This window comes from Choloepus didactylus, chromosome 20, assembly GCF_015220235.1.
Source record: "Choloepus didactylus isolate mChoDid1 chromosome 20, mChoDid1.pri, whole genome shotgun sequence".
Classification (NCBI taxonomy): Eukaryota; Metazoa; Chordata; class Mammalia; order Pilosa; family Megalonychidae; genus Choloepus; species Choloepus didactylus.
Window position 1 is genome coordinate 17,647,222 of NC_051326.1, and position 27,486 is coordinate 17,674,707.

The 27,486-nt window shown below is 46.3% G+C and overlaps 1 protein-coding gene across 1 annotated transcript in view; it reads right to left on the reverse strand.

The window, feature by feature from the left end:
- Positions 1–27,486, reverse strand: part of ALK (ALK receptor tyrosine kinase) — a 725,024-nt gene that overhangs the window by 15,472 nt on the left and 682,066 nt on the right. Inside the window, exons 17-26 of the mRNA XM_037813067.1 lie at positions 26,819–26,917; positions 26,206–26,358; positions 25,255–25,359; positions 23,365–23,551; positions 20,584–20,674; positions 20,412–20,476; positions 18,759–18,888; positions 12,800–12,897; positions 9,353–9,445; positions 7,239–7,340 (exon numbers count right to left, since the gene is read on the reverse strand). Coding sequence (XP_037668995.1) covers positions 7,239–7,340; positions 9,353–9,445; positions 12,800–12,897; positions 18,759–18,888; positions 20,412–20,476; positions 20,584–20,674; positions 23,365–23,551; positions 25,255–25,359; positions 26,206–26,358; positions 26,819–26,917 — 1,123 coding nt within the window. The remainder of the gene's footprint in view (positions 1–7,238; positions 7,341–9,352; positions 9,446–12,799; positions 12,898–18,758; positions 18,889–20,411; positions 20,477–20,583; positions 20,675–23,364; positions 23,552–25,254; positions 25,360–26,205; positions 26,359–26,818; positions 26,918–27,486) is intronic.

The window sequence follows — 27,486 nt, forward strand, 5'->3', positions numbered from 1 at the left end:
CTTTGTGTGTTTCTAGGTATTTGTCCATTTCATCTGGGTTATCTAATTTGTTGGTGTATAGTTGTTCATAGTATCTTCTTATAATCCTTTGAAAGTAATGTCTATTAGGTCTAGTTCATTTATCATACTATTCATGTTCTCAGTTTTCTTATTGATCCTCTGTTCTATCTATCGATAAGAGTGGTGTATTGAAGTCTCCAACTATTATTGTAGAGAGGTCTATTTCTCCCTTCAGTTTTGCCAACATTTGCTTCATATTATTTTGGGGCATCGTGGTTAGGTGCATAAATATTTATGATTGCTATTTCTTCTTTGTGGATTGCCCTATTATTAATATATAGTGTCCTTCTTTGTCTCTTATAAGAGTTTACATTTAAAGTCTATTTTGTCTGATATTAGTATAGCTACTATACTAATAGTATAGGTTACTATTTGCATGGAATATCTTTTTCCAACCTTTCACTTTCAACCTATTTGTGTCTTTGTGGCTAAGATGAGTCTCATATATAGAACATATCAAATATATCTCAATAAAACGGAATTTAAAAAAATTTAAAAAAAAAGAACATATCATTGGATCATGCTTTTTTTTTTTAAATCCGTTCTGCCAACCTGTGTCTTTTGATTAAGGAGTTTAATTCACTAACATTCAGCATTATTACTGTAAAGATAATACTTCAGCCATTTTGTCCTTTGGTTTTTATATATCTTTATGGTCTCTCTTTTCCTTTATTGTAACTTCTTTTCTGTATAGTTGATCTTTTGTGTTATATCTGACTATCCCTTTCTCATTTCTCTCTGTGTTTATTTTTAAAATTCTTTGTGGTTGCTCTGGGGTTTATACTGTACAACTTACATCTATAATCTACTAATTTGAAAAGATACTAATTTAGGTTCTGTAGCATAAGTGTTCTCTGCTCTCATATCCCCATTTCCCCTGTTTATGTTGCTTTTGTCCCCCTTTACCACTTTATATGTTGTGTGTCCATTATCAGGAAATATGCCTTTTTCTTGCTCAATTATATTCTGACTCTTATAGGAATTAAAGAGTAGAGTTGTATATTGAGGATAAGGTACTACTGGGTTTTACATTTAACCTTTTAGTTGCCCTTACTGATAATCTTCATTTATTTACACTACTCCTAGCCACTCTCTCCTGTCTTTCTCTTTCAACCTGCAGAACTCCCTTTAGTAATTCTTGTAGGGCAGGTGTTTTGTTGACAAAACTCTCCCGGTTTCTGTTTATCTGTGAATATCTTACACTTTGCCTCATTTTTGAAGGACAGTTTTGCCAAATATAAAATTTTGGGCTGGCAAGTTTTCTCTTTCAATACCTTAAATATATCCTCCCACTGCCTTGTTGCCTTCATGGTTTCAGATGAGAAATTGGCACTTGGTCTTATTAAGGATCCCTTGTGTGTGACAAATCACTTTTCTTTTGCTGCTTTCAGAATTCTCTCTTTATCTTTGATATTTGACAGTCTGATTAGTAAGTATCTCAGAGTTAGGTCTATTAAGATTTATTCTGTTTGGAGTACATTGCTCTTCTTGGACATGTACCTTTATGTCTTTCATAAGAGTGTGGATATTTTCAGCCATTATCTCCTCAAATATTGTTTCTGCCCCTTTTCCCTTCTCTTCTCCTTCTGGGACACCATGATGCATAGTTTGTGTGCTTCATGCTGTCACTCAAATACCTGAGACACTGCTTTTTTTTTTCCTATTCTTTTCTCTATCTGTTCTTCTGACTGTATGATTTCAATTGTCCTGTCTTCTAGTTTGCTGATTCTTTCTTCTGTCTGTTCAAATGTGCTGTTATATACCTCTAGTGTATTTTTAATCTCTACCAATGTGCCTTTCATTCCCGTAAGTTCTGTTATGTTTCTTTTTTACTTCAAATTCTTCTTTGTGCTCACAGATTGTCTTCTTAATATCCTTTGTATCTTTAGCCATATTTTCCTTCCTTTCCTTGAATTGACTTAGGAGATGTGTTTAACATATTTGATTAGTTGTTCCAAATTCTGTGTTTTAACTTTTTTCTCATGACTGAGCCATATATTCCTGTTTCTTAGTATGGCCTGTCATTTTTTCCTGATGTCTAGGCTTCTGATTATTTTCATGAGGTAACTCTGAAGGTCAGTTTCTCCTTCTTGTCTAGGATTGTATTGTTGATTGGCTTTGTGTTAAAGCTCTTCTTTGACACTTGGTCCAACTTATTCTGGAACTTTAGAATCGCCTGAGTTTAACTGATCAGATTTTCTCAGTTCTTCTCCATCTGATTCTTCCTGCATATGTGGTACAATTTTTTAGATTGAGTTTCTTGTGTAATTGTTTCACCTCCAGGAGAAAGCGTCCTTTCCTCTCTTCTTTCTCTGGGTATCCTGATCTGGGTATCCTGATCTGTTTGTTTCTGTGCAGAATTTTCTCCCAAGCGCCTATGACTTGTTTGAATTCTCTCCCTCACTCAGTGCCTCATTTTCTTTGCACTTTTCAGTTCTGGGACCCTCCTATCTTACAGCAGTTCAGCTTAAAACCGCTCCCGCCTTTTTCCTCTTTGAGGCTTTCTGCATCTTGTTTCTTCCCCGTTAGGGTAATTCTGCCCTCAGGGGCAAATAGGGTCAATCCAAAAAGGTGGGTGAGTCCAGAAAACTTCCTTTTGTGTTCTGATGGTCAGCTGACAGTAACCAGATTGAGTGAGTACACCACTTGGCAGCCACCATTCAACTGCTGTCTGTCTTTTTTTCTTCTCCTCTCTCCCTGGGGACCTTTGGTATGCTGTACCCCTGTGCTTGTGTTCTGCCCTGAGTCTCTGTGGACTTGGGTACCTGTGCATGGATATATGTCAATTCTAACTCATTGCTGCAAGTGACTTTAAAGTCTGTGTCCTTGGTGGGAGAGAGGGATCTAGGCCACTGCCTCTGAGTAACTCCCAAGCTGCGTGGGGTAAGGAAGAAGACTGGTGGGTCTCGGACAGAAGTTTCCTACCTGATATTTTTCTCTTTCTTTGATTCAGTATTTGTGGAGTCCTCTAGTCTCTACCATCCTCCAGAGTTCTAAGCAAGTAGGATTTGTCCTTTTATTTGCTGAATTTCTCAGGAGGTTTTTTCAGGGGATATCTTACATCACCATGTTGATGATGTCACCTCACCCTCAATTTTGAAAGAAAGTCTAGATGGATGTAAAATTCTTGATTTGCAATTGTTTTCTTTTAGCACTTTAAATATTTTTTCTCATTGCCTTCTTGCCTCCATGGTTTCATATGAGGAATTGACAATCTTATTAGGACTCCCTTGTACGTAATACATTGATTTTCTCTTGTACTTTTTAGAAATCTCTCCTTGTCCTTGGCATTCAGCGGTTTGGCTTTATGTGTCTAGGTGTGGTTCTCTTTGACTTTTTCCTGTTTGAGGTTTATTTGGTTTCTTTAATGTGCATATTCATGTCTTTCCTTATAAGGATGTTTTCTGCCATCATTTATTTGAATATTCCTTTTGCTACTTTCTTTCTTCTCCTTCCGGCACTCCCATAAGGCATATATTGATATGCTTGATGGTGTCCCACAGGTCTCTTAGGCTCTGTTCACTTTTTGTCATTTTTTTTTCTTTCTGCTCCTCATCCTGAATCATTTCAATTTTCTTGTCTTCAAGTTCACTGATTCTTTCTTTTGCAAGTCCAATCTTCTGTGAACCCTCTAAGGAATTTTTCATTTCAGTTATTGTGGTCTTCAACTTCAGTATTTCTGTTTGGTTCTTTTTAAAATTTCTGTGTCTTTATGGAGATTCTCATATTGTCCATTCATTGTTTTCCCGATAGATATCCTTTGGCTATTTCTCTGCATTTTCCTTTATCTCTTTGAGCATATTGAGGATCATTTTCAGAATTTCTTTGTCTGGTATATCCAAACTCTAGTTGTCTTCATTCATTGTTTCTGGATTTTTATCTTGTTCCTTTGGATGGAAAGGAACAGGAAAATTTTCTAGTTTCTTTCTTTGTCTTGTAATTCTTGTAATCTTTTGTTCCACAGTGAACATTTTTATATTTTAAAGTGTTAACTATGGAATTTAGTCCCTGAGCTGTCTGTTTCTTAAGTTGGAATCCAGATTGTGATATGACAGTGACTTCCTTGAGTGCTAGGAGGCAACAAAAGCAAAAGAAAGCAATGCAACAAATAGCTTTTACAGTCTTTGCAAATTGGTTCTGCATTGGCTGGTGCTCTCCTTCAGAGTTTAGCTACCCTATCAAGAAGATCAGCCCATGTCATGTGTGAAGTGCAAGGTCCTCTCCATCACCGATGATCCTGTGTCTTGTCCTGAGCTTATGTTGCTTGTGGCCTTGAGTATTCCCTCATTTACAGGATTTCCAGTGCCCCCTCTATTCCCTATGGAATAGACTTTCTCCCCCTCATGAGTGCTCTATGGTATGACCTAAAGCAGGTAATCCTTTGCCCTAGGCTGCTTTGACTTAATTGTTTCTTATGCTGCTAAAGCTGTCTGCAAGCTGCTTCTGCCTGCCATGCAAGTTCTGGGAAGGCAAGCCAGAGAGGAGCTCCTGGTTTAGTGTTCCAGGCTGCCACCCAAAAGATTGGCACTGACATAAAGGCACTGCAGTATATGCATGGGGTTTACTCTGCTCCCTATGGAACAGGGACAGGGTCTCACAACAGGAGCACAGACTGGCTCCACACTGTGCCAGAGAGAGGTGGGGGAGAGGCCAGCAAGGGCATCATGATCTTCTAGCATTTTTTAAGCTGCATTTTCTTTATTTGGCATTTGCCCTTTTGCTGCAACTCTGAAATGTTTTCCAGGGTTCTGAGGAACATGGCTCTTTCAGTTTTTGCTAGTTGTTCAGAGATTCCATGGTGGAAAGGCGCCTTGGAGCATCTTATCCTGCCTTCTTGGTTGACTGCACTGTACTGGTTCCTGGCTTTTCTGTCACATGGCAATGCACATGGCAATGTCTTCTTTCTTCTCCAGGTTACACTGGGTTCCAGCTTCTTCCTGTGTCTTGCTTGCTCTAGGTCTGAATGTCACTCTGCTTATAAAGGACGCCAGTAATCCAGATTAAAACCCAATCTGATACAGTTTTGCCACACCTTAACTGAAATAACATATTAAAGAGATCCAATTTATAATTGGTTCACACCTACAAGAATGTGGACTAAGAACAAGAACATGTCCAAACTGGAGTACACAATCAAAACCACCAAAAATATGTAGGCTGTTCAAAAATTTAAGAGTAGAGTACCCCATCCTTGATGACATCTAATGTTTCTTCAGAGAGGGAACCCCAGGTCCTGTGCCAGTGGTAGGGGAGGGACAGTCACCAAGCTTCATGAAGTGTAAGAATTGACCAGAGGATCTAGTTACTTCTTAGATTTTTTAACTGATCTTCCTGTTTTCTATGGCCTTGTTTTCAGAGGTCCTGATCCCTTCAATTCCAGGCCCTTTCTGGGGCTGTAAAGCAGAAGGAGTCAGTTACTTCTGGATGTTAACTTTGGTTTAGATATCAACTCTCTAGCCTCCTAAGTAAGATACTAATTGTCCATAAATTTTCCAGTTTCTGAAATATTGTCATTGTTTTTGTCTTTGTCCTTGTGAGTTTTTTTATGTAATTAAAAAGGCTCTTTTTACTGTTGTATGTGTGTATGTATATTTTGGGAGGGAGCATGGGTTCAATCCTTCATTTAAACGTCAAGTCCAGATGTATGTTTTTAAATTTGGGGGTTTTGTTAATGATTTCTAATTTTATTCAGTTATTACAGATAACTGGTTTGTATACTTATTTTTGTTGTATGTACACACGTGGCCTTGGGCTCCAGGAGTCAGGCTCCTGATTGGATGAGTGGCTTCCAGGCAAGTCCACCAGTCCGGCCATAGACTTAAGTGCTAGGCCTTCTGAAGGGAGCCTACTGTCGTCTGAATGGGGAGGCAGGGCTATTTTTTACTTGTTTATTGTCTGTCTCCCAATGGCATAGTCTATGTCCATCTTGTTCAAGGCTGAATCCATAACACCCAGAACTTTGCCAGACACATAGCAAATGTCCAACATTGCATGACACATGCCCAGTGTTGGTCGAATAAAACAATGCATGGATGAGCTGCTAGAACATAGCCTTCAGGATGGTCAGGGAGGTGGTCTGTTCATGGACTGCACTTCAAGCTCTCTAGGTCCCTGTCATCTCCTTTCTCTGTCGCTGCTGTGATGGTTAGGTTCATGTGTCAACATGGCCAGGTGATGGTACCCAGGTGTCTGGTCAAGCAAGCACTGGCCTAACCGTTACTGCAAGGACATCTGTGGCTAGTTAATAAACCAGAAGGCTGGTTTATTAAATCATCAGTCAATTGGCTGCAGCTGTGACTGATTACATCGGCAAAGGGTGAGTCTTCCACAATGAGAGAATTCAGTCAGTTGGGATTCAGTCCAATCAGTTGAAGACTTTTAAGCGAGACAGACAGAGGACCTTCACTTTTTCCTCGGCTAGCCAGTGAAGCATGCCCTGAGGAGTTCGTTGAAGATCTTCATTGGAGTTGCCACTTTGCTGCCTGTCCTATGGAATTTGGACTCGTGCATCCCTACAGTTGCATGAGGCACTTTTATAAAATCTTGTATTTAGATATCTCTTGTTGATTCTGTTTTCCTAGAGAACCCTAACTAATATACCTGTAGAGTCAGCTCTGCCAGGCTGCCTGGTCCTGCCCTTATCACTTTGGGTCAGTAGGAATTTACCTTCTCCCTCCTCACTGCTCCCTCATGTATAACTCTCTGCTTTCAGCACCAATAATTTCATTGTCTTGAATAATCGATATATAGACCCTCCACATGATGTGGAGTTCTCTCATTCACTCTGTTCCAAATAAGCCCTGTTTGTGCCCTGTGCTGGCAGAGACAATGTGGCTGAGACTTTTCTTGAAGAGAGTGATTCTCAGCATTGGTCCCTGGGCCAGCAGCAGCAGCACTTGGGAACTTGCTGGAAATGCAGACTCTCAGCCTGACCCCAGACCTTCTGAATCAGAAACTCTGGTTGAGGGCGTCCAGTGATCTGTATTTTAACAATCCCTCCCAGTGATTCTGACACATGGCAAAGTTTGAGAACCACTGTTGGATATTGACAGTTCTTCTCCTCTTCTCCTTCCCCAGTACCACATGGCCTCCCTGATGAGAGTGTGGAGTCATCTGGCCCATGTGCACCAACGTAAGGCTGGCAGTGATACCTGCAGGGGGGTATCAAAAGGACTCACCAGGTGTCTGTTTTAGAAGTGAATATTCCTTCCATGAAGGCCTCTGGGGGCATCCATTTAACTGGCAGCATTGCGCATCCTCCCTTTCGGTAGTAGCTTGCTCTGTGGGCGAGAAGAGGAAAACCAAACTTTGTTCCAGAGATGGCAATGAGCAGAACTCTGCCAGGCAACTTGAGAAAGGGACAGTGAGATAGTCTGCTCATTAAAGGATGGAAATTAACAAGGTGTTGTTATAGTTCAGGAGGGGAACAGGGGAACACAGATCATTTAGTTAAGATCTTTGGTGTCATTTAATAGGGGACAAAATAGCCCACTAGAGGCATGAAAGAAAAGATCTATGCAATGAATAAAATACTCACTAGCAGATGTTTAGATTTCCCTGTTGAGTTTTATTATAACTCATATTACTCCAGCCTTATAAGTACAACCTGTTCTTGATGATCCACAGTAATGGATGATCCTAACTAGGTGCATGGAGAGCAGAGCTTGGGTCTAGTTTTGGGTTCTCCATGGCACTCTACAGTGTCTAGGTCAATATAGGCACCCAATAAATAATTGGTTTCATCACTGACATCACCAAAAAAAAGCTAATAAATTACTCGTACCCATTTTAAGCCAACTCCATGCCTAGCCCTGTGTTTTCCTGTCTGTGTGTGGAGGCACTTCCAGCTGGCTGCCTACATTAATTAATTGCTTCAATATACATATATTGAGTATTTAGTGTGTATCAGATAGTCTCCTATATTCTCAGCACATAAATAAGTCATAGTTTCTCCCTTCCAAGGATACAGTTTAGAAGAAGACACATGGATAAACAATTTCAGTACAAAATGACACATTCAGATATGTACAAAGTTCAAGGTACAAATGAAGAATTGATTTGTTCTACCCAGTGTGTGAGGAGTGGGAAACTGTTGAGTTGAGTGGTGAAGATACTTTCCCTGGAAGACCACTCCAGACATGAAATTGCATGGGGCATATGGGGATTGGTGAGGTCTGTAGGTAATTTGGGGTGGTTGAAGCCGAGAGTTGGGAAGTTGTCAGAGATGAGCCTGGAAAGGAACAGCCAGCTTAAGAGGGCTTGCTCAGCCAGGCCGCTACCTTTGGATGTTAAACAACAGGTAGCCCAGGAGTATTCTGAGAAAGGAGGGGAAAGAAGGCTGCAACTCTCTGGATTGTAAAAGAAGGTAAAGTGAAGCATATAAAGTAACATGATAGATACCAGTGGTTGACAATTAGTTTAAAACATTACTAACTCATAAGCTTCTGTGTATTACTACCTGTGGTAGCATGATGAGATCAGTGTTCTCATCCCTGCAGAGACTGTTACTAGTTCTGACTAAATTCTTGAGGGGAGTTTGGTCTGAGCTCACTTATTCTCCAGAGTTAAAGCTCTAGTAGCCCCGTGTCCTCATGCTACTCCACTGGGGAAGGGGAGGTAGAAATGGTGACGATGCAAAAGAGTGACTTGCTCAGCTCAGGGATTGAGTCACTGTTGTAGATAATTAGAAAAAAAAAAAAAAAAAAAAAGAAATGAGGACTTGAGAAGAGAAGGAGGAGAGAGAAATTAAAGTAGAATTTTTTTTTTTTTAATATGGTCTGGGGAATCAGATGGGAACAAAGAAAGGAAGCTGATCTAAATACCTGTGAGCTTTTGAACTATATTCTGTGTGTCCTGGTGTGAGTAAGGAAGACCAATGAGTTGGGCCCAGTATTTTGCTGGTTCCGAGTGTTCTTGTCTGGGGTGATGGAAGCTAAGGGCTTTCAGTATTCCGTTTGGTATCCCCACTAGAGGCTCTAAGGAGAGGGGTTAAGTTAAATCAAGTTTACTTAGCAGCTTTTTCCATATCAAGTATCTTAGCTGTTCTGTCTCAGGACGTGAGCGTATGAGGGGGTTGGAACCAGAAAAGCAACCTAATTAAGAACTTGGTGTCAATAATTGCAGGCAATGTGGTCCTAGAATTAGACCTTCAAGCAGAGGTCTGAGAAGGAATTTAATGAAAATTTAGTTGGAGATTTTGATGAGGTGTCAGGAAATGACAAGAAGCCACTTGCTGTTCACGTGCGATGAGGTTGAGGACAGGTTTTGATGGGTCGGGGCTGTCTCTACTCACCTGTAGATATCTCGGGCCATCCCAAAGTCTCCAATCTTGGCCACCCTTCCAGGACCTGGACAGGTCAAGAGGCAGTTCCTAGCAGCTATGTCCCTGGGAAGAAGGAAATAAGAAAACATGTCTTCAGTTTATCCCTGGGAAAGTGAATGTATAATATCTGTCTTTGGGATTTTCACCTTCAATCAGAAGCTCAGATGATTTCCTCCTCTGCCTTTTATTTCTTATGTTATATTAACTTGAGTGTGAAAGAAACAGCTATACCAATTCTAGGCCTCAGCAGTAGCAGGGATGTAAAAAAGGATTGGAAATGATTGAAAATGTTTAATGGGATAATCATAATGGAAGTAACTATAGTAGGCACTGGAGTTTATTGGCCCTTTACTACATGCTAAGCATTGTTGTAAGTGATTCTTATGTAATTCTCACAACAATACTATGAGCTATAGGTCCTATTATTCTCATTTTATTAAAAATATTAAGCTAACAGCAGATAGGATAGGGACATAAGAAATGCCATTTGGCCTTAGGCTACTGTTTTGCTCAAACCACTGGTTGGTTTCTGCCAGTTGTTAGAAGAAGTATTTTGGAATAGTATGACATCAAGTAAGTTAAGGTATTCTCTAATTATTTCTAGTTCTCTTTTTTAAATAAGCCATTATGGTTCTTACATCCATGATTTCATCTAAAGCCTTTATTCAGCTGTATACATCAGTGCTATCTGTCTGAAGAATCACTTCTTTCAAGTTATAAAACTTGTCTTCTTTGTTGTAATACTCCAGATGGCCTGGTTTCCTGTAGCATGCCTCAAAGGCATGATCAAAAGCTTTCCAAGACTCATCAACTTCTACTCACTGCTTATCCATTTTTGACATACATGTGAGAATGAAGGATGCAGCCAGAAAAAAATCTGGAATGGGTCCCTATTAATAGTAAAGCCCTGGGCAGAGAAAAAGAAGGACTTAGGGGGCAGAAGTGGTGCTTTCATATTTCCAATGGGCTTTATAAAGGTATCGCTTTTTGGTTAAGAAAGAAGGACATGGAAAATAAACAACTGACTGTTAAGGTCATATTTAAGAAAAGGATTTGGCTTGGGGATCATGGCTTAGGATGTGAGCACAGTGGGCCAAGAGGAGGAGATGGATGTTGCTAATGTCACTGACCTGATCAAGAAGGCTTAAATTGAATATTGAGGGGCAATGGTGCATAAAATGCTCCAATAAACCTATAAAATATAGCATGTATGACGTCACAAATGGGAAAAAAAATAGGATATATATCTATTAATTTTCAAGAGAAATACAGTGAGGTAGACCAGGAACGAGATTTATGGCTCCAGAAAGGTCTTTATGCTGATAGGTATGGTGTGGTTGTTTAAAAGAGTGAACTTGAAATAAATGGAAGAAAGTAAATGTAATATGGAACACACCAAGAACTGGTAGAATGACCCATAATACTTGAAATGGCAATAAACTGTGTCCAAAGGAAACAGATGTAATTTTTAAAAAAAGGTAAGTGTGTGTCAGGTGAGAGAGCACCACTGATTTTAGGAGGTGTACATGTATGGAAGTCCATGTATCTTAAGGATAGAAACCGGGTGGAGAGGGAGAGTGCATGCGTTAGAAGTAACTTGGGGGAGTACGCCACATTCTTCCAAGCCAGGTGGAAGATGTAAAAGATGCTTTCCTAATACAAATCACCTAATTATCCCCAGAAGAGAAGCTTTGTTTGAGATAGAAATTTTCTGTTAGGAAGCATTCTCCTTGTGCTTAAAACAGATCATCTGATACGTTCTTGATTTGATCTTGGACAATTTCATTTCTCAAAAAAGATAAAAGGAGCAAAAAGCTATTACTCTGGGCTCTCAGTTGGACCTTCAGTTACTATTTGGGGATGTGGAAGCGACAGGAGTCTTGAGAGGGTGTGATCCTGTTATCATCCATAAAAACAAAGCTCTGGGAATAGTCAAAATGTATCATGCCTTTAGGAAAGCAGATTTCAAAATGTCAGAGGCAAGATGGATATGATCCCTCAGCCCAAGAATCTGTGTGATGTGGTGACTGGTGCAGGGTGGAGACTGAAAAGCAGAAATGGCCTTGGTGAGAAGCAAAGGGACACATCCAAGGTCACCAGGGTGACCACACAGGGCACTCTCAGATGAGTCCAGATGTAGGGGACATAGACGGGAAGACCAAGGACTTCCCAAAGACCAAGTCTGACCAAGGACGGATTCCCAAAGCAGCACAGCCGTGTAATGACTGAGCAACAGTGAAGCCCAGGGTTGAGATGAATGGAAAATTCTGAGTACAACCAAAGGGGCCAGAACAGCTATGGCGGGACAGGCCCATCTCTGCAGGAGAAGGTGTAGCTTTGAGTGAGGATATAAAGGGACCATCATGCTCCTATTTTGCTTCTATTATTTCTATAAAGCAGAATGATCCTCAATTTAGAATCAGGAGGAAGACTTGACTGAAATGATGAAATAACAGTAAAAGGATATGCTATTGTTAGAAAGTTTATTGCCTTGTTTTTGGAGGGACTTTAGGAATTTGGGCAAGAGTATTTCCTAATCTTCAGTTTCCCCATTTTTAGTAAGCGGAAAACATAGCTTGTTATCTACTTGCATGCTTTTTGATGTCTAAATTTCTATAGTGCCTCTTGTTTTCTACTTTGGACTTTAATATTCTAATTATTATGAACATGCCTTATGCTCTTTGAGGACTGGTTAGTAAAGGATTGTAATTAACCAGATTATTATTGGCTAAATTGGCAGCAAAACATTAGGAAGAACTGCAGAGAACCTAATAATCTATTTTTCTTTTCAGATTTCAGAATCAGGCTGTCAGCCAAGAATGTAACAGCATTCACAAGGAAAGAAATATATGTAATCTACAGCATCACATGTGGGCGTGGTGTCTAAGCACCGTTTAAACACAAGGTTCATAAGTAGCAGAAGATTGAAGTTTGGAAGTAAAGAAAGTAGTCACTGTGCTTTGCTTCACAGTATTTTAGAAAGGTTAATTTATCCAACAAACATTTGCTGTGCCCTTGCTCTATGCCAGGGACACAAAGATGAAGGCAGCAGGGTCCTTGCCTTCAGGTTACCCATCTTCAGGTACTGTGAAAATACGCTTTCCTTTAACATCCCCCTGGGAACCCAATTTCCTAGGTGAAGGATACTGTCAAGTGCTCTGGGACTTCAACCTTCTTCTCCAAGACACAGGCAGGAGGCCAGGGATAACTTGCCCAGCTCTCCAGCCCTGGTATCCATGGTTTATGATATCATTTCACATATGGGGCAAATGAAGCCCGGCTGGAATAAGTCATCATGTTGTGTACAAAGAAGTCTGAGTCATTCAAGAAACTCTGGAGAGAGATCTATTATTCTGATCTATTATTCCGACACTGTGCATCAGAAGGCGGAGGGAACGGCAGGCCACTTTGACTCACCGATGGATGAAGTGGTTTTCCTCTAAATACTGACAGCCACAGGCAATGTCCCGAGCCACGTGCAGAAGGTCCAGCATGGCCAGGGAGGAGGGCTGATTCTGTGGGGAGAGAGAAGCACCTGCTGAGGAGAAGGTCCCGTGGGCAGGAGAAGGTCTGAAACACGGCCTTGCCCGCAAGGAGGCCCAAGGCCGACAGGCGGCTCCACTGGGAGTTCTCAGCCCTGGGCTGCACTGGGGCTTTAAAGAACACAGATGCCTGGGCCCACCCCGCACCCAGGAACCCACCTGTGTGGGTGGGACACAGCAGTTCTCCTTTGAACATGTAACCAGGGCAGGGATTCCCTGAAGGACACGAAGGCAGGGTGGGGAGATGGCCCTTTCCCTTCTCATTTATTCCGTACAGTCTTCCGTCTCAAACTTTATCAACATTTAACTCATAAACAAGCTTGTTGAGGAAACCAAGAGGGTGATAGATATATATTTAAAATTTATTTAAATGTTTAAAAAAATTTTTTTAAATTAATTTTCTTCAAGAATATCCAGAGCTCAAGCGGACTGAAAAAGAAAAGCTTTTGGGATTGCTGCGCAATTAAGGAAGGATCTCAAGCTTTTCTGCATGACGTTTCTTTCAAGCAAAAGGAGGTGTCACCCCACTTCTGGGATACACCCCCATCTCCACTTCTGGATGGACTTGTTGGCCACCGTGAAGTCTTTTTCCAAAGGCTGCATCCTGTTTTACTCCCTCTCTAATTCCTGAGGTACTGAATCCGGCTTTGACCCTCTGGCCACTGGAGTGTAGCACTTCTGGCAACCAAACGTTCTTAACACATTTACGTCAGGGACGTAAATGCTGGGGGCACTCAGGCATCCTTGCCCAGCGTTTCCCAGGCTTGTGGGAGGGGATCCAAAAGTCAGACAGATGCGGGAATTCCTGAGTTCAGCAATAATCAGTCGTCACCACATGCTAACATGCACTGAGAATTAAGGAGGGAAGACAGCAGGCAGTGGCTCTGAAGTTTGTTCACACACTGAATTCTTTTGAGCGAGCATATGAGTGTGTAGTATCTCAGGCACTGGCAATCCTTTTGGGGACATGTTTAGGCCAATATCCTAATTTTACAGGTGAGAAAACTAAGGCCCAGTGAAGTGAAATGGTTTGGTGTCATGGCTTCTGAGGGGCAATTCCCAAAGGATAATATATAATAATTTGTACTATTAAAAGAGAATAGTATTGATAAGATATTTCCTGCCTCTGAGTGTGGCCTCACTTTTCACTAGCACCCAAAGCCCCTTGTGCACTCTGGAGCCAGCAATCGTATTCAAAGGCCAGAGCCAAAGATTCAAACCTGAGCATTTGTCCAAAGCAGAGGTTCTTACCCGTAGCCTGTGCACCTCTAGGACCCAAGAAGCTATTTGTGTGCTGAGCATTTTCTGGAAACCACTCCCGCAGGCCTCTTGAAGCTCCAATTATAAGGAGTTGTGTGGTTAATGACCTACCCCTTTCATAAAGAGGTCACTGGCTTCATAATGGCTTTTCTCATTATTGTTTTCCATGATCAGTGGACGCCAAGAGACAGCTACCAGCCTATACCTGGCAGATCGTAAGCCCTTTGATAAGTATTGGTTGAATAAACTGGAGGTCTAAAAAAACTTTTTTGACATAAAAAAGGGGTCTTCATTCTTGAAGAGGTTGGAGTCCCAGGGACCCAATGATGTTTTTTTTTTTTTTAATAATAAATTTTATTTTGAAATAAGTTCAATCTTACAGGAACAGTTGTAAAAACAGTACAAACCCCATACATTGAATTCCATCATACCCCGACCCCCACCCCGATACCCTGATCCATCACCTTTACGATCCTGTCACACCACTTTCTCTCCCTCCCTCCCTCCCTAACACCCATCATCTATTGCTCTGTCTTCTGAACATATGAGAGCAAGCTGCACATATCTTTGAACAAACAATATAATTCACATATACCTTTCCCATGAACAAGAACATTATTTTATGCAATCTCATTAAACACAGCTAAGAAGTTCAAGAAATTCAACACTGATATAAAGCTTACATTCTATATTTCCTTTTTTTTTTTTTTCTTGTGTCCCATCTGTGTCCCTTTGAGCCTCCTCTCCTCCGACCTCAGATCCCATCCAGGATCATCCTTGGCATTTAATTGTCATCTATTTAGACTGTCTTATTTATTTTTTTTCAATTTTGGAAAGATATATATAGCCTAAATCTTCCTATTCCACCCCTCCCTAGCAGTCCCTTAGTGGGATTAATCACATTTAGAATGTTGCAATGCTATCACCTTCCGACCATCCATTTCTAGAAGTTTCCTTTCACCGCAAACCAAAACCCCTACTCTCATTTCTTAACTCCCCATTGCCCCTTCCCCCATTTCTTGGAACCCCTACTCTACTTTTCATCTCTTTGGTCATATTCTTTGATACTTTCTTTGTGTTTACCATGGGGCTTAAATTTAACCTCTTAAATATAGAGCAATCTTGTTTTTCTTTGATACCAACTTAACTTCAATAGGACATGTAAACTGTGTTCCTATACTCCTCCATTCCCCCACCTTTATGTAGTTCTTGTCAAGAATTACATATTTTACATTGAGTCCAAAACCACCGATTTATATATGTATTTTAGATCCTGTAGGAAGTAAATAGTGGAGTTATAAATCAACACTACGGTAGTATTGGTGTTTATATTTACCATGTGATCTTTACTGGAAATCTTTATTTCTTCATGTGGTTTCAGTCAATTGTTTAGTGTCCCTTCCTTTCAGCCTGCTTAGGACTGATCTACTGGTGATGAAGTTCCTCAGCTTTTGATTGTCTGGGAATGTTTTCATCTCCCCCTCAGTTTATCTTCCAGGTGTTTGTGAATTCTCCAAGTCTCTGATGGTTATTGACTTCTGTTTGTATTCCATTGTGGTCAGAGAATGTGCTTTGAACAAATTCATTTTTTTATTTTTTATTTTATTGAGGCTTGTTTTTATGTCCCTGCATACAGTCCATTCTGGAGAAAGATCCGTGATCACTAGTGAAGAACGTGTGTCCCGGTGACCTGGGATGTAATATTCTATATATGTCTGTTAAAAGTCTCTATATCTCTCTTTCATTTCTTTGTTTCTCTGTCGGTAGGGCTCACTTTAGTATCTGAAGTAGGGCAGGTCTTTTATTAGCAAAATCTCTCAGCATTTGTTTGTCTGTGAAAAATTTAAGCTCTCCCTCAAGTTTGAAGGAGAGTTGTGCTGGATAAAGTATTCTTGGTTGGAAATCTTCCTCTCTCAGAATTTTAAATATGTCATGCCACTGCCTTCTCGCCTCCATGGTGGCCGCTGAGTAGTCACTACTTAGTCTATGTTGTTTCCTTTGTATGTGGTGAATTGCTTTTCTCTTGCTGCTTTCAGAACTTGCTCCTTCTCTTCAGTATTTGACAGTCTGATCAGAATATGTCTTGGAGTGGGTTTGTTTGAATTTATTCTATTTGGAGTTCACTGGGCATTTATGTTTTGTGTATTTATATTGTGTAGAAGGTTTGGGAAGTTTTCCCCAACAATTTCTTTGAATACTCTTTCTAGACCTTTACCCTTCTCTTCCCCTTCTGGGACACCAATGAGTCTTAAATTTGGACATTTTATTTTATCTATCATATCCCTGAGATCCATTTTGATTTTTTCGATTTTTTTCCCCATTCTTTCTTTTGTTCTTTCATTTTCTGTTCTGTGCTCTTCAAGGAGGCTGAGTTGTTGTTCCACTTCCTCTAATCTTGTATTATGAGTATCCAGAGTCTTTTTAATTTGGCTTACAGTTTCTTTAATTTCCATAAGATCTTCTATTTTTTTATTTACTCTTGCAATATCTTCTTTATGCTTTTCTAGGGTCTTCTTTATGTCTTTTATATTCTGTGCCATGCTCTTCTTCAAGTCTTTTATATCCCATGCCATGCTCTCATTGCCTGTCTGTAGTTCTTTGATTAACTCTGCCAGGAACTGTGTGTCTTCGGATCTTTTGATTTGAGTGTTTGGGTTCGGGTTCTCCATGTCGTCTGGTTTTATCATATGCTTTAAGATTTTCTGTTGTTTTTGGCCCCTTGGCATTTGCTTTACTTGATCTTTAATTTTTAGAATTGCAGCTTGGTGACATACACTTTCTCTAACTAACCAGCAGATGGCGTCTGTGAGTCACTTGTTCCCAAGTCAGTTCTCCCCAACTTTGTGGTGTGTGGGGATCTGATTCTTTTGGGGTCCAATTGGTGCACTTAATTTGGGTGTGTTGTCGGTGCTGTCTGCCCTCAATGAGGGGCGTGTGCCTGAGCAGTTAGGGAGGAAGGGCAGGTTTAACCCTCAAACCTCCCGGGTGTTCCCGGAGAGTTAAGGCTGTTCTCTGCTGCTGACACAAAAGTCCTTGGTATTGGCGTAGGTTCCCTGGGATTTCCGAGCGGCTCCCCCCTCCCTGCTGTGCTTTTCCAGGACCTCTGTTGAGGTGGGGAGGGCCATGCTACGTCACAAGTGAGCGCCGGCCTCCAGGGTAGCCCTGGGCCGCCGGGCTGTGTAGGGGTGTTCCCAGCCTGCTTCAAAGATGGTTGAATGGGACGCGTTAACTTTCCCCTTTCCGCACAGCTCCGCTCTCCCAGCTCCAGGATGATCAGCCGTGGGTGTATTCAAGGCCACTGTCCACGGCCGATATTGTGTCGTGTGAGCGGTGCTGCGGGAAAGACTCCCTGTCAGGCTGGGTTTCTTGGCTTGGCTCTGTGCTGTGTGTTCGGCCCCGGGCAGGAGCAGCCCCACCCACTGGGGAGATGGCTGCGAGACTGGGCTTCTCAGCTCGGCTCCGTGCTGTGTGCTCGGCCCTGGGCAGGAGCAGCCCCACCCACTGGGGTGACGGCCGCGAGGCTGGGCCTCTCGGCTCGGCTCTGCGCTGCATGCTCGGCCCCGGGTAGGAACAGCCCCACCCGCTGGGGAGACGGCTGCAAGTCGTGTGTCTCCCCTTTGTTTCCCTGGACCCGAGACAATCAGCAGTGGGTGTGGGAAGGGGTATCCTCCACCCCAGACACCGAGGCGTTAGTCCAGACTGCTCCCATCTTATCTGCAGCTGTTCCCAGGCTTCTTTTTTAAAAAAAAAAAAAAAAACGCCAACCCACCGTTTCCCCACACCGCAGCGTGGCCGAGGGATTCAGCCTACTCACTCACTCGTTTCAGAATGCAGACTCCTGGTTTCACCAAATGCACATTCCCTGTGGCTTTAGCAGAGCTTGTCTGGCTGGTGCTACTCTGGAGATGGTGTTCTGGGTCCTTTCTGTTTTTTTATCTAGTGTTTTCCACGGAGGTGTTTTTTTCTCTGTCTCACCTAGTCGCCATCTTAGGTTCCTCCCCAATGATGTTTTTATCTGTACCCGTGGATGTCCCCTCTGTGGACAGACATAATGGACCTGGACGTCTGTCCTGCCACTTTGTGTCTGGGACCAGAGCCTCATAGGTTGCCTTATGTGACATTTTCCTAAATATTTCAGCATGTTATTTATTTTTTTCTGGTAAAACTACAAGATTGGCTTGGCCAGGTATTCTCCCTGTCTGTCCAATGAGGGAAGTAGGGTTCAAACCAGGTGGCTGGGGAGTGGCCTGCCACATTGGTCAGCTGGGTTAGCGATACGGCTGGCATGGACCCCGCTCTGTGCTCGTTTCTAGTGTGGTTTTCCAGAACCAGCAAGCTGCAAAAATGGATCCAGGCTGCAGAACCCACTGCACTCGCCTCACCCAAGCTCCTCAGGGCTCGGGCTCAGCCACTGCCCACTTCTGTCCACTCTCTCCTGTTTGCTCCCCCACCTCAACCCCCAGGGCCAACTCCATTGCTCCTGCTGAGCAGGTTGCTTTCTGGGCTGCACCCCTCACTCCTCCATATGGCCCCCTTCCCGCCGGCTGCTGGAGGAAGGGCTGCTGCTTACTCACCGGGCGAGGGCGGGTCTCCCGGAGGAAAGACTTGAGGTCTCCACCTGTCATGAGCTCCAGCAGGATAAACCGAGGCAGGGCTTGCAGACTCACCCCAATACAGCGCACGATATTCTGGTGGTTGAATTTGCTGCAGAGCAGAGGGGTGCAACTGAGTTTAACTGGGCTCAGTCTGGGGAAATTGTAGGGAGTTAAGTGGGGAAAGCAGGATACAGAGACACATTTTCAGTAGCCACTGATGTGAATGCGTTCTGTAAATGCCATAGTGGAGGTCCCAGGTTGAGCCTAGGCTGAGGCTCTCAATTTGCTGGGATTACAATTTGGCTGGAGCTGGGCAAGTTTTGCACTGGCACTGGTGGGGAGAAAGTGAGATGGAGGCCAGGAGAGTGCCTTTCTCGGATATTGGGGCATGATTTGGTTGCTGGGATTCATGTTTGGATTCTCTGGGGGACTGAAGGTGGAAGATGAAGGAGCTGCTTCCACGAGGGACTGTGTGGACCTGCCCGGCGGCAGGGGAGAGGCAGGGCCTTCTTTATGGACTCTCCTGCGGGTTCCTCGTGGGGGAGGGAGTCACGTGGGCAGGGGCAGGAGGCCCTGAGACTTGGGTTTTCTTGTTAACTTGATCCTGTTAGTTCACACAGGGCAGGGTGGTGGGGCCAGGGAATTCCTCATGGCTGTGTGTGCAAGGGTGTGTGTACATATGCACATGCACACACACACAGTTAAAAGACTGACACACCGAAATATATTCTAGTGTTTGGTTATTGCCGAGTAGTGAGATTGAATGATTTGGGTCTCCTTCCATGGATATTTTCTAAGTTTTATTCAATAATCATGTATTACATGTGTAATCAGAAAAAAAAATGTTGTCTTTAAAGCAAGGTGCTGACCCCACTGTCTGCCGTCTGTGGCCCCCAACCCTATAAGCCCATCATGCACCCTGCCCTGGCCTCACCCACTCCTGCCACTTCCACCAAAGGGAGACCCCAGGCCAGCCTGTCCTGCGAGGATGCTTGGAGCCTTCCCAGTGGGACAGGGGGCTGTAAGACCCCAGCTAGACCTGATGCCAAGTATCTTCCTCCTCCTTCAGGAGATCTGGTATCAGAGCAGACACCCTCAGAAGTCTCAGGCCCTGAGATTCCCCAGACTAGGGGTCCCCCACTTAAATTGAGACCTGGGAGCCACAAGCTAAAGGGCGCAGGTGAACTGAGGCTGCCCTTTGGACGGGGACCCAGGGTGGGGTCTCCTCTCTGACTTAGGGGCACATTTCCTTTCCACGAGATCTAAGAGCTGGGGTTGGTGAAGGGTCTTGGGGAAGTGTTACTTGGAGGGAGATTATAGCTTCTATCAAAAACTAGCATGCCGTGTTTCTTAAGAAAAGAACCAGTGGATGAAAACAGAGATGCCGGCTGCAGGCAGGGTCTTATCAGTGGGATTACTGGGCACTGGAGATGTTTTCCTGGGACAACATCCTGGGGCTGTGCCATGCTGGCAGGCTGTGTTGGGAATTTGGGGGCTCCTGCTTTGGGGAGGAAGGGACATGCCAGAGGACATCAATCCCAGTTCCCTTGCAGACATCTATCTGCTGGAAATGTCTCCATGTTCTCTACAAGGCTGGGGAGGCTGGGTGGGGGCATCTCCCCATGGCCTTACCTGATGATCAGGGCTTCCATGAGGAAATCTAGCTCGTCCTGTTCTGAACACACCTCTGGTAGCGTCTGGACACAGAAGGGGAGGATGGAAAGGAGGAGGCCATGAGCAGCGAGAGGGAGAGAGCCAAGAGCTGCCGCCCACAGAGACTTGGTGGGAGGGAGCCGCCTCTTACCTTTACAGCCACTTGCAGGGGGCTCGGGTCGCTGGGCATTCCCGACACCTGACCTTCATACACTTCCCCAAACGCACCATGGCCCAGACCCCTGCGCAAAGGACAAGACAAGATGAGCAGAATTGGGCTGCACCACCGGCTTCCCTGACATCCCTGTTGCTGACAAAGGGGCAGCTGGGCCCCCAAGCCTGACGGTCACAGTTAGTGGGTGCACGCGAGAGGTCGGGGGAGTATACACTCAAGAGGAAACGCTCTCAACCTGGCTTTGCTGTGCAATTCCAGGCCTCAAATTCTTTATCTGGAAATGGAAACAGGGGATCCAACCAGGGATTCACCACAGTGGTTAAACATTCATTCGTTGAGTTGAGTCGCTGCTGTCTGGCAGGGACCTGGAGGGCATGAGACCTGGCCCTTGCCTGGGGGTGGTTGGCAGATACTTCCCGTGGAGCACTGTCAGGGACGACAGCAGAGGGCACGGGGGCTCTGGGAGCTCGGAGGAAGGGCACTTTGAATCCTGACTGGATTCTGAGGAGAGTGCTAGGAGTGTCCTCCCATTTTCCAGGAGCACTGGACTAAATGCTGAGCTTGTTTCCAAGGGCCTTGGGGACCCAGATTTGAAGCTGGGCATCCTTTGGTGCTATAGCCTGGGTTGGGGGTGCAGCCACCTCCCAGCCTCCTGGCAGATCTGCCCTGATTTTGCTCCCAGAGACGCACTGAGCACACTCTGTCCCAGCCTCCATCCTCCAGCCCGCAGCCTGGTGCCTCGCCTCTCTCCAGCCTTTGTTTTAAGAGAAGCACAGGGATCAACACTGGCTTCCATAGTTTGCTTTTAATAGTTAGAGTTGAGGGAAAATGGGAACACAGGTGAAGGCCTGGGCATTTAACAACTGAACCCCCCACGCTTCTTCAAGACCGGGTGGGCCTTGCTCATCTGTGCCCCACCCCCCACCTCCCCACAGGCTGGCATTCCTGGTAATCGATACACATCTGGGGAATTAGAGGTTCCTCTCCCGACAGGGCCAGTCGCTCAAGAGGCTTTAAGGAAGGGAGCCTTAATTCATACTGGATTATCAGACACCTTTGAGCCGGATGACTTAGTGTCAACAGCTGCGTCTATGGGTGAAGAACGTCTGCTAATTTATTTGCAATTGGTGAACACACCCGCAAACTCACTCGCCTTTGTATTTTACCTCTCTGAAATAGTCTACTGAATTTATTTTTGAGGATTCATGTTTGTAGCTAAACTAGGAAAACATTTCGGTCTCTATATTTGTTTCACTAAGATAATTTTATATTTGTTGCTAAATAAAATCCCTAATGCATACGCTTATTGTATTGTAGTTAAATGAGAATGTTTTAAAATTAGTTGTTTTTGTAGAAGCTGTTGTCCTCCTACAGCAGGACAAGAAAGTCCCCAATGTCTTCAGTGCTCCTGTGGGATCAGACCCACTGCCACCCCCAAGTCCCCAGCTATCTACTCCTCCAGTGAATTCAGTAAGTCAAACACTGAATTTGAAAAGTCAGAGAAAAAAGAAACCCAGCTTTCTTTTAAGTCACAGGTATATGAATTAAAGTTACTAATAAACTCCAGCAATTGTTTGGTGCTTAACGGTTTTAAGTATTTAATATACATTATAAAATTTAATTCTTCTAACAGCCCCACGAGCTGGGTGGTAATATAAGCTCCCCATTTTTCAAACGAGGAAATTGAGGCTCAGCAGATTTAGTCTCCACCTGAGTTCAGCTGGCTCCTGGGTACTAGGGATCCACCCTCAAACCCCAAAGATACAAGCCCATTAAATTAGCAGCCAGACTGGCGGTTTGATGTGCTGAGCCCTCGAGCATGGGACTTGCCCTTATGAAGCTCATTACCACAAAGGAGAGTCTAAAGTTGTATGTAATGGTGCCTAAGAGTCTGCCCCTGAGTACCTCTTTGTTGCTCAGATGTGGCCCTCTCTCTCTCTAACTGAGCCATCTCGACAGGTGAACTCGCTGCCCTCCCCTCTACATGGGACCCGACTCCCAGGGGTGTAAATCTCCCTGGCAACGCAGAGTATGACTCCCGGGGATGAATGTGGACCTGACATCGTGGGACTGAGAGTATCTTCTTGACCAAAAGGGGGATGCAAAATGAGACGAAATAGTTTCAGTGGTTGAGAGATTCCAGATGGAGTCGAGAGGTCACTCTGGTGGACATTCTCATGCACTATATAGATAACACCTCTTAGGCTTTAATGTATTGGAATAGCTAGAAGTAAATACCTGAAGCTACCGAACTCCAACCCAGCAGTCTGGACTCCTGAAGACAATTATATAATAATGTAGATTACAGGGGGTGACAGTGTGATTGTGAAGACCTTGTGGATCACACCCCCTTTATCTAGTGTATGGATGAGTGGAGGAATGGGGATAAAAACTAAAGGACAAATGGGGTGGGATGGGGGGATGATTTGGGTGTTCTTTTTTCACTTTTATTTTTTATTCTTGTTCTGGTTCTTTCTGATGTAAGGAAAATGTTCAGAGATAGATTGTGGTGATGAACGCATAACTATGTTATGATACTGAGGACAGTGGATTGTATATCATGGATGATTGTATGGTGTGTGAATGTATTTCAATAAAACTGAATTTAATAAAAAAAAAAAAATTTGCAGTCAGATACCAATGCCCCCGCTCCCGCCCCCAGAGGCCCCGAGTGGTGGCTTCGCCAGCCTGTTGACGACGGTGCTGCGGTGACTCCCAGCCCCCAGCACCCTGCCGGGGGAGCTTGCAGGCGCTCACCGGATGAGGGTGATGTGTTTCCGGGGCACCTCCTTCAGGTCGCTGATGGAGGAGGTCTTGCCGGCAAAGCAGTAGTTGGGGTTGTAGTCGGTCATGACAGTCGAGGTGCGCAGCTTGCTCAGCTTGTACTCGGGGCTCTGCAGCTCCATCTGCATGGCCTGCAGCTCCTGGTGCTTCCGGCGGTACACTGCAGACAGACAGGCCACCTCCTCCAGGAAGCCTTTCTGGAGCACCACCTCCTCCCTGAGCTCTAGACCTTCCCATCACACTTAGCAATACTGACATGGATGATTACGGAGGTGAAGGTGCCACTGAAACACTGTTAACGTTTAATGGAAACGCTGTTTGAAGTTCAACGTAAAGCTTGCAATTATGTAAATGGGAAAGATTTTGTTGCTCTCATACAGGGGCAGGGGCATGTAAATCTGGGTCCTCTAAAAAGCAGACCCAAGACGATATTGGGGGAACCGCCCATGAGAGAAAATGGGGAGCGAGCTGGGGGAGGCTGGAGCGCCACCCAGCTGCAATGCAGGTCTGACCCCGAGTGAGGAGAGGGCAGGGAGTTGGGGTGGGAGACCTGGAGGGTCTGAGGAGGTTGGGGCAAGGCTGCTGGGGAGTCCTGGAGCCAAGTCGGCGGCTAGTGGAGTCCTGTGTCTCCCAGACAAGGACCTTCATTTTTCTGTTATGCTCAGTCCCTGCATGGGGCAGCCTGGGCTCTGTGCAAACCCGGCAACGGAACTGAAACCCCAGCCGCTGGGGGTCTCAGGAAACCACAAATCCCAGAGTCAGCAAACTGCCATGCGTGGCTGCCATGTGGCAGAAAGGTCTCTGAGCCGGTGCCTGAGGACCTGTGTCCTGATCCCACCTCTGCGCCTTACGAGCTGAGTGACGATGACCAGGTCACCTGACCTCCCTGGGCTTTACTTTCCTTCTTCCTCAGCAAGGACAGTAACTCTGCTGTCTCCCTAACCTCACCCACACCCCCTAGGGTTATCCTGATAGAATGAATTCACAAACACAGAATGGTTTGGAAGATTTCCAAAGAGCGCCACTGATGGTGCTCTGTACGGCAAACCCCGTCGCAGACGCACACTTGTGGTTCCGAGGGTGGACTCTGGGCTTTAACCCCAGCCCTGGCACGTACTGGCCAGTGGGGCCACTGCTCTGTGCTCAGTTCCCTCCTCTGTGAAATGTGCCAGCCACCGTCATAGGTTGTTTGGGGATTCCGTGAACGGACATGTGCAAATTGACAGGCAAATAGTCACGATCTCTTTGAATGATGGTGTCATAGGGAAACGTACATGTGCTGCCTTCCTCCGTTCCCCCATCCCTTGCCCACAAGGGGCCTGGCCTGCGAATGCCGCCAGCAGCAAGCCTGTCCTCTGCCTTCCTCCACGCCCCTGCCCCTCTGTCCTGGGCGTCTCCAGCAGTGAGGGCCTGGCGGGACCCCACTGACAGCTGTGCAGCTGGCAGACCCAGCCGGCCCCACTCGCAGGCCTAACGGGACCAGGCCCGGAAACCCACCCCCTTCTCTCTGTCTGGGAGGGAAGGTCTGGGGGCAGGGTGGGGCTTGAGGTGTAGTGACCCAAGCAGAAAGCTGTGTCCATTTGGGCACATCATCTGCTGAGAGATGAAAGCCATGTCTGGGGATTCCCTCGAAGCTTGAGCCCCCCACCCAGCTGATCTGAGAAGCCAGGAGGGAGGCCCCAAATTGGACCGAGGATGGGGAGGTTCTGCTGTGCGTGGACAGGGCTGCCATCCCTGCTACCCCACCCGCAACTCCAGGGATGTCAAGGACATCGTCACCCGTGGCACAGCCTGGGACACTGTTGGGGCCCCTGGACCTGCCTTCCCGCCCGTCTTTGGAAGCCGCGGGCTCTGCACACTCACCGATCATGATGCCGGAGAAAGCCAGGACGAGGGCGGCCACGAGGGCAGAGGTCACGACGGAGAGGACCAGCGAGAGCGGCAGGTGGGGCTCTGGGGTGGGTGACACTGCAAGACAGCACGCACAGCTGAGCGCCACGGTGTCCCTGGAGCTGGCCCCCGTGGGAGACACTGCCCTCTCCTCGCCGTCCCTGCAGACCCGCCACACCCTCCTTTCATGGGACCCGGGGTGGTGCTACAGGCATGGCAGAGAGAAAACTCAACAGGATGCACATCAGATTCTGGACACTGGTTCAAAACATCACCTGCACAACTCTAGGCGGAGGGAGAAAGGCGAGGCAATGGCACATGTGGACGGCACGTAGCAGCGACACCCCACTGAGCTGAGTGTCTCCCTAGTCCCCACATACCGGGCCGATCGCATGTGGGGTGTGTGTGTGTGTGTGTAGCTGTCCGTGTGCCCTCTGCTTGTCAGTCCCCACCCAAGGAACCCGGCCTGGTCTGGACTCGACCTTTCAAAAGGACGGGCTGGGGCATCATGAAGCCGTGCCCTGGATGAATAGACACAAACAGGGTTATTTAATCTGGGGAAGGATTGAAGGAGGAAGACAAAGGCGCGGTCCCCAGCTGCTGTGCCTCAAGGCTGTCACCTATCAGAAACCCCGTGGGCAGGGGCTAAAGGGGACAGGGCTCCAGCACCGTCAGCCCCCATGGAGCACAGAGCTGGGTGTGTTCCAGTGGGGACGCCCTGGACGATGTCCTTGGTTAGGGATGGGATGCCCTTTAGAGCCCTTGGGGGTCTCGACCCCCTTCCGTACACAGGCCCCTCTGCCCAGGGAGCAGAGTGCCCGCGCGGGGGCAGGTGGAGTCCAGGGTGCCCTGGAGTCACAGAGACCAGCTGCAGCAGCAAGCTGGGCTCCCCCCAACCCCGGCCCTGCACCCTCTTCCCCTCACCAATGCAGGAGACGCCATCCTCGGCCAGCACTGTCCCGTGATCACAGAAGCAGATGACCCGGTGGCTCTCTGGGTCCACGTGGCACTCGTCCACCTCACAGTGGCTGCAGTTGAGGTAATGCTTAATGTTCACTTCCCCGTGGCCCTCCATCACTGGCGACAAGGAGGGAGATGAGCCAGGACTGGGCTGGTGGACACCGCCCTGCACCCTGATCCCTGGGGCAGGGGGACGGGAGGCCTGGGTGCTGTGCCTTCTCCCTGGCTGGCCACTGTGGGCCTCTGGGTCCTGTCCTAGGTGCCCCCGGCTCTGGAAGGCAGTCTGTGCTGTCTGGCGGGTGGAGTGCAGGGTGCGTGGGCGCCCGTGAGTGTGTGCAGGAGGGGCTGGGGCGGGCGTGGGGACTGTGCCGCTGCCTTTTCCAGGCCGGCCTCATCAGACCACACATCCCGACCTCCAGGAAACTCGCTGAGATGAGTGTTAGGAAGACTTGCCTGCCAGGGACCCACAATCGTGCCTCTGCCTCCTGGGTGTGGGGCAGGGACCCCAAGGTTTTAGGGTGGTGGGAGAGCTGGCCTGGGGAGGTTGCACCTGCCATCTGGCGTGGGGACAGGGTACCTTTTAAAGCCGGGGTGTACAGGATACCCAGTGGACTGATGAAGGAGACCCCATCCTCCCCATCCATTTCGGGGTCATTGTTTGAGGCTGCGTTGCCCCCTGTGGCAAACCAGAGAAGAGATTAACACAGAGAGGTGGGTGCCAAGTCTGCACACACGCATGCGCGCGCGTCTGCAGGGCGGGTGGCACTGGCCGAAGCCAGGCGGGTCAGTGAGGGGCCTCGTGGGGCAGGGGCCAGGGAGGGAAGGGAGGGCTCAGGGCACAGAGGCTGCAGTGGGCTTGGCTCAGTAGGTGCCGGGTGTGTGGGCCGCTCTCCCCTGCCAGCGCCAGGCCAGCTCCCATGGGGCGCTTCCACCCCTCTGCTGGGGCTCACTTGAAACAGTCAGTGTGAGCAATGGGTCACCCCCTGGGGGCTGCTTCTAGCAGCACTGAGTAGCTGCTCCCCAGTCCCAACTGCTCAGGGTCGGGGCATGGAGGGAGATTAACAAACAGGAGGAAGGGTCCTGTGCCCTGAGGCTCCCGTCCCTCCTGTCATCTGGGGCTGGGCTACTCTTGGGCTTCCCCCTCTCCCCCTCTCCCCACCCCAGGCTCCTCCCACCCACCCAGGGCTCAGGAAAGAGGAGCACATGGTTAACACAAGCAGCCAACACACAGTGTCAAAGCAAAAT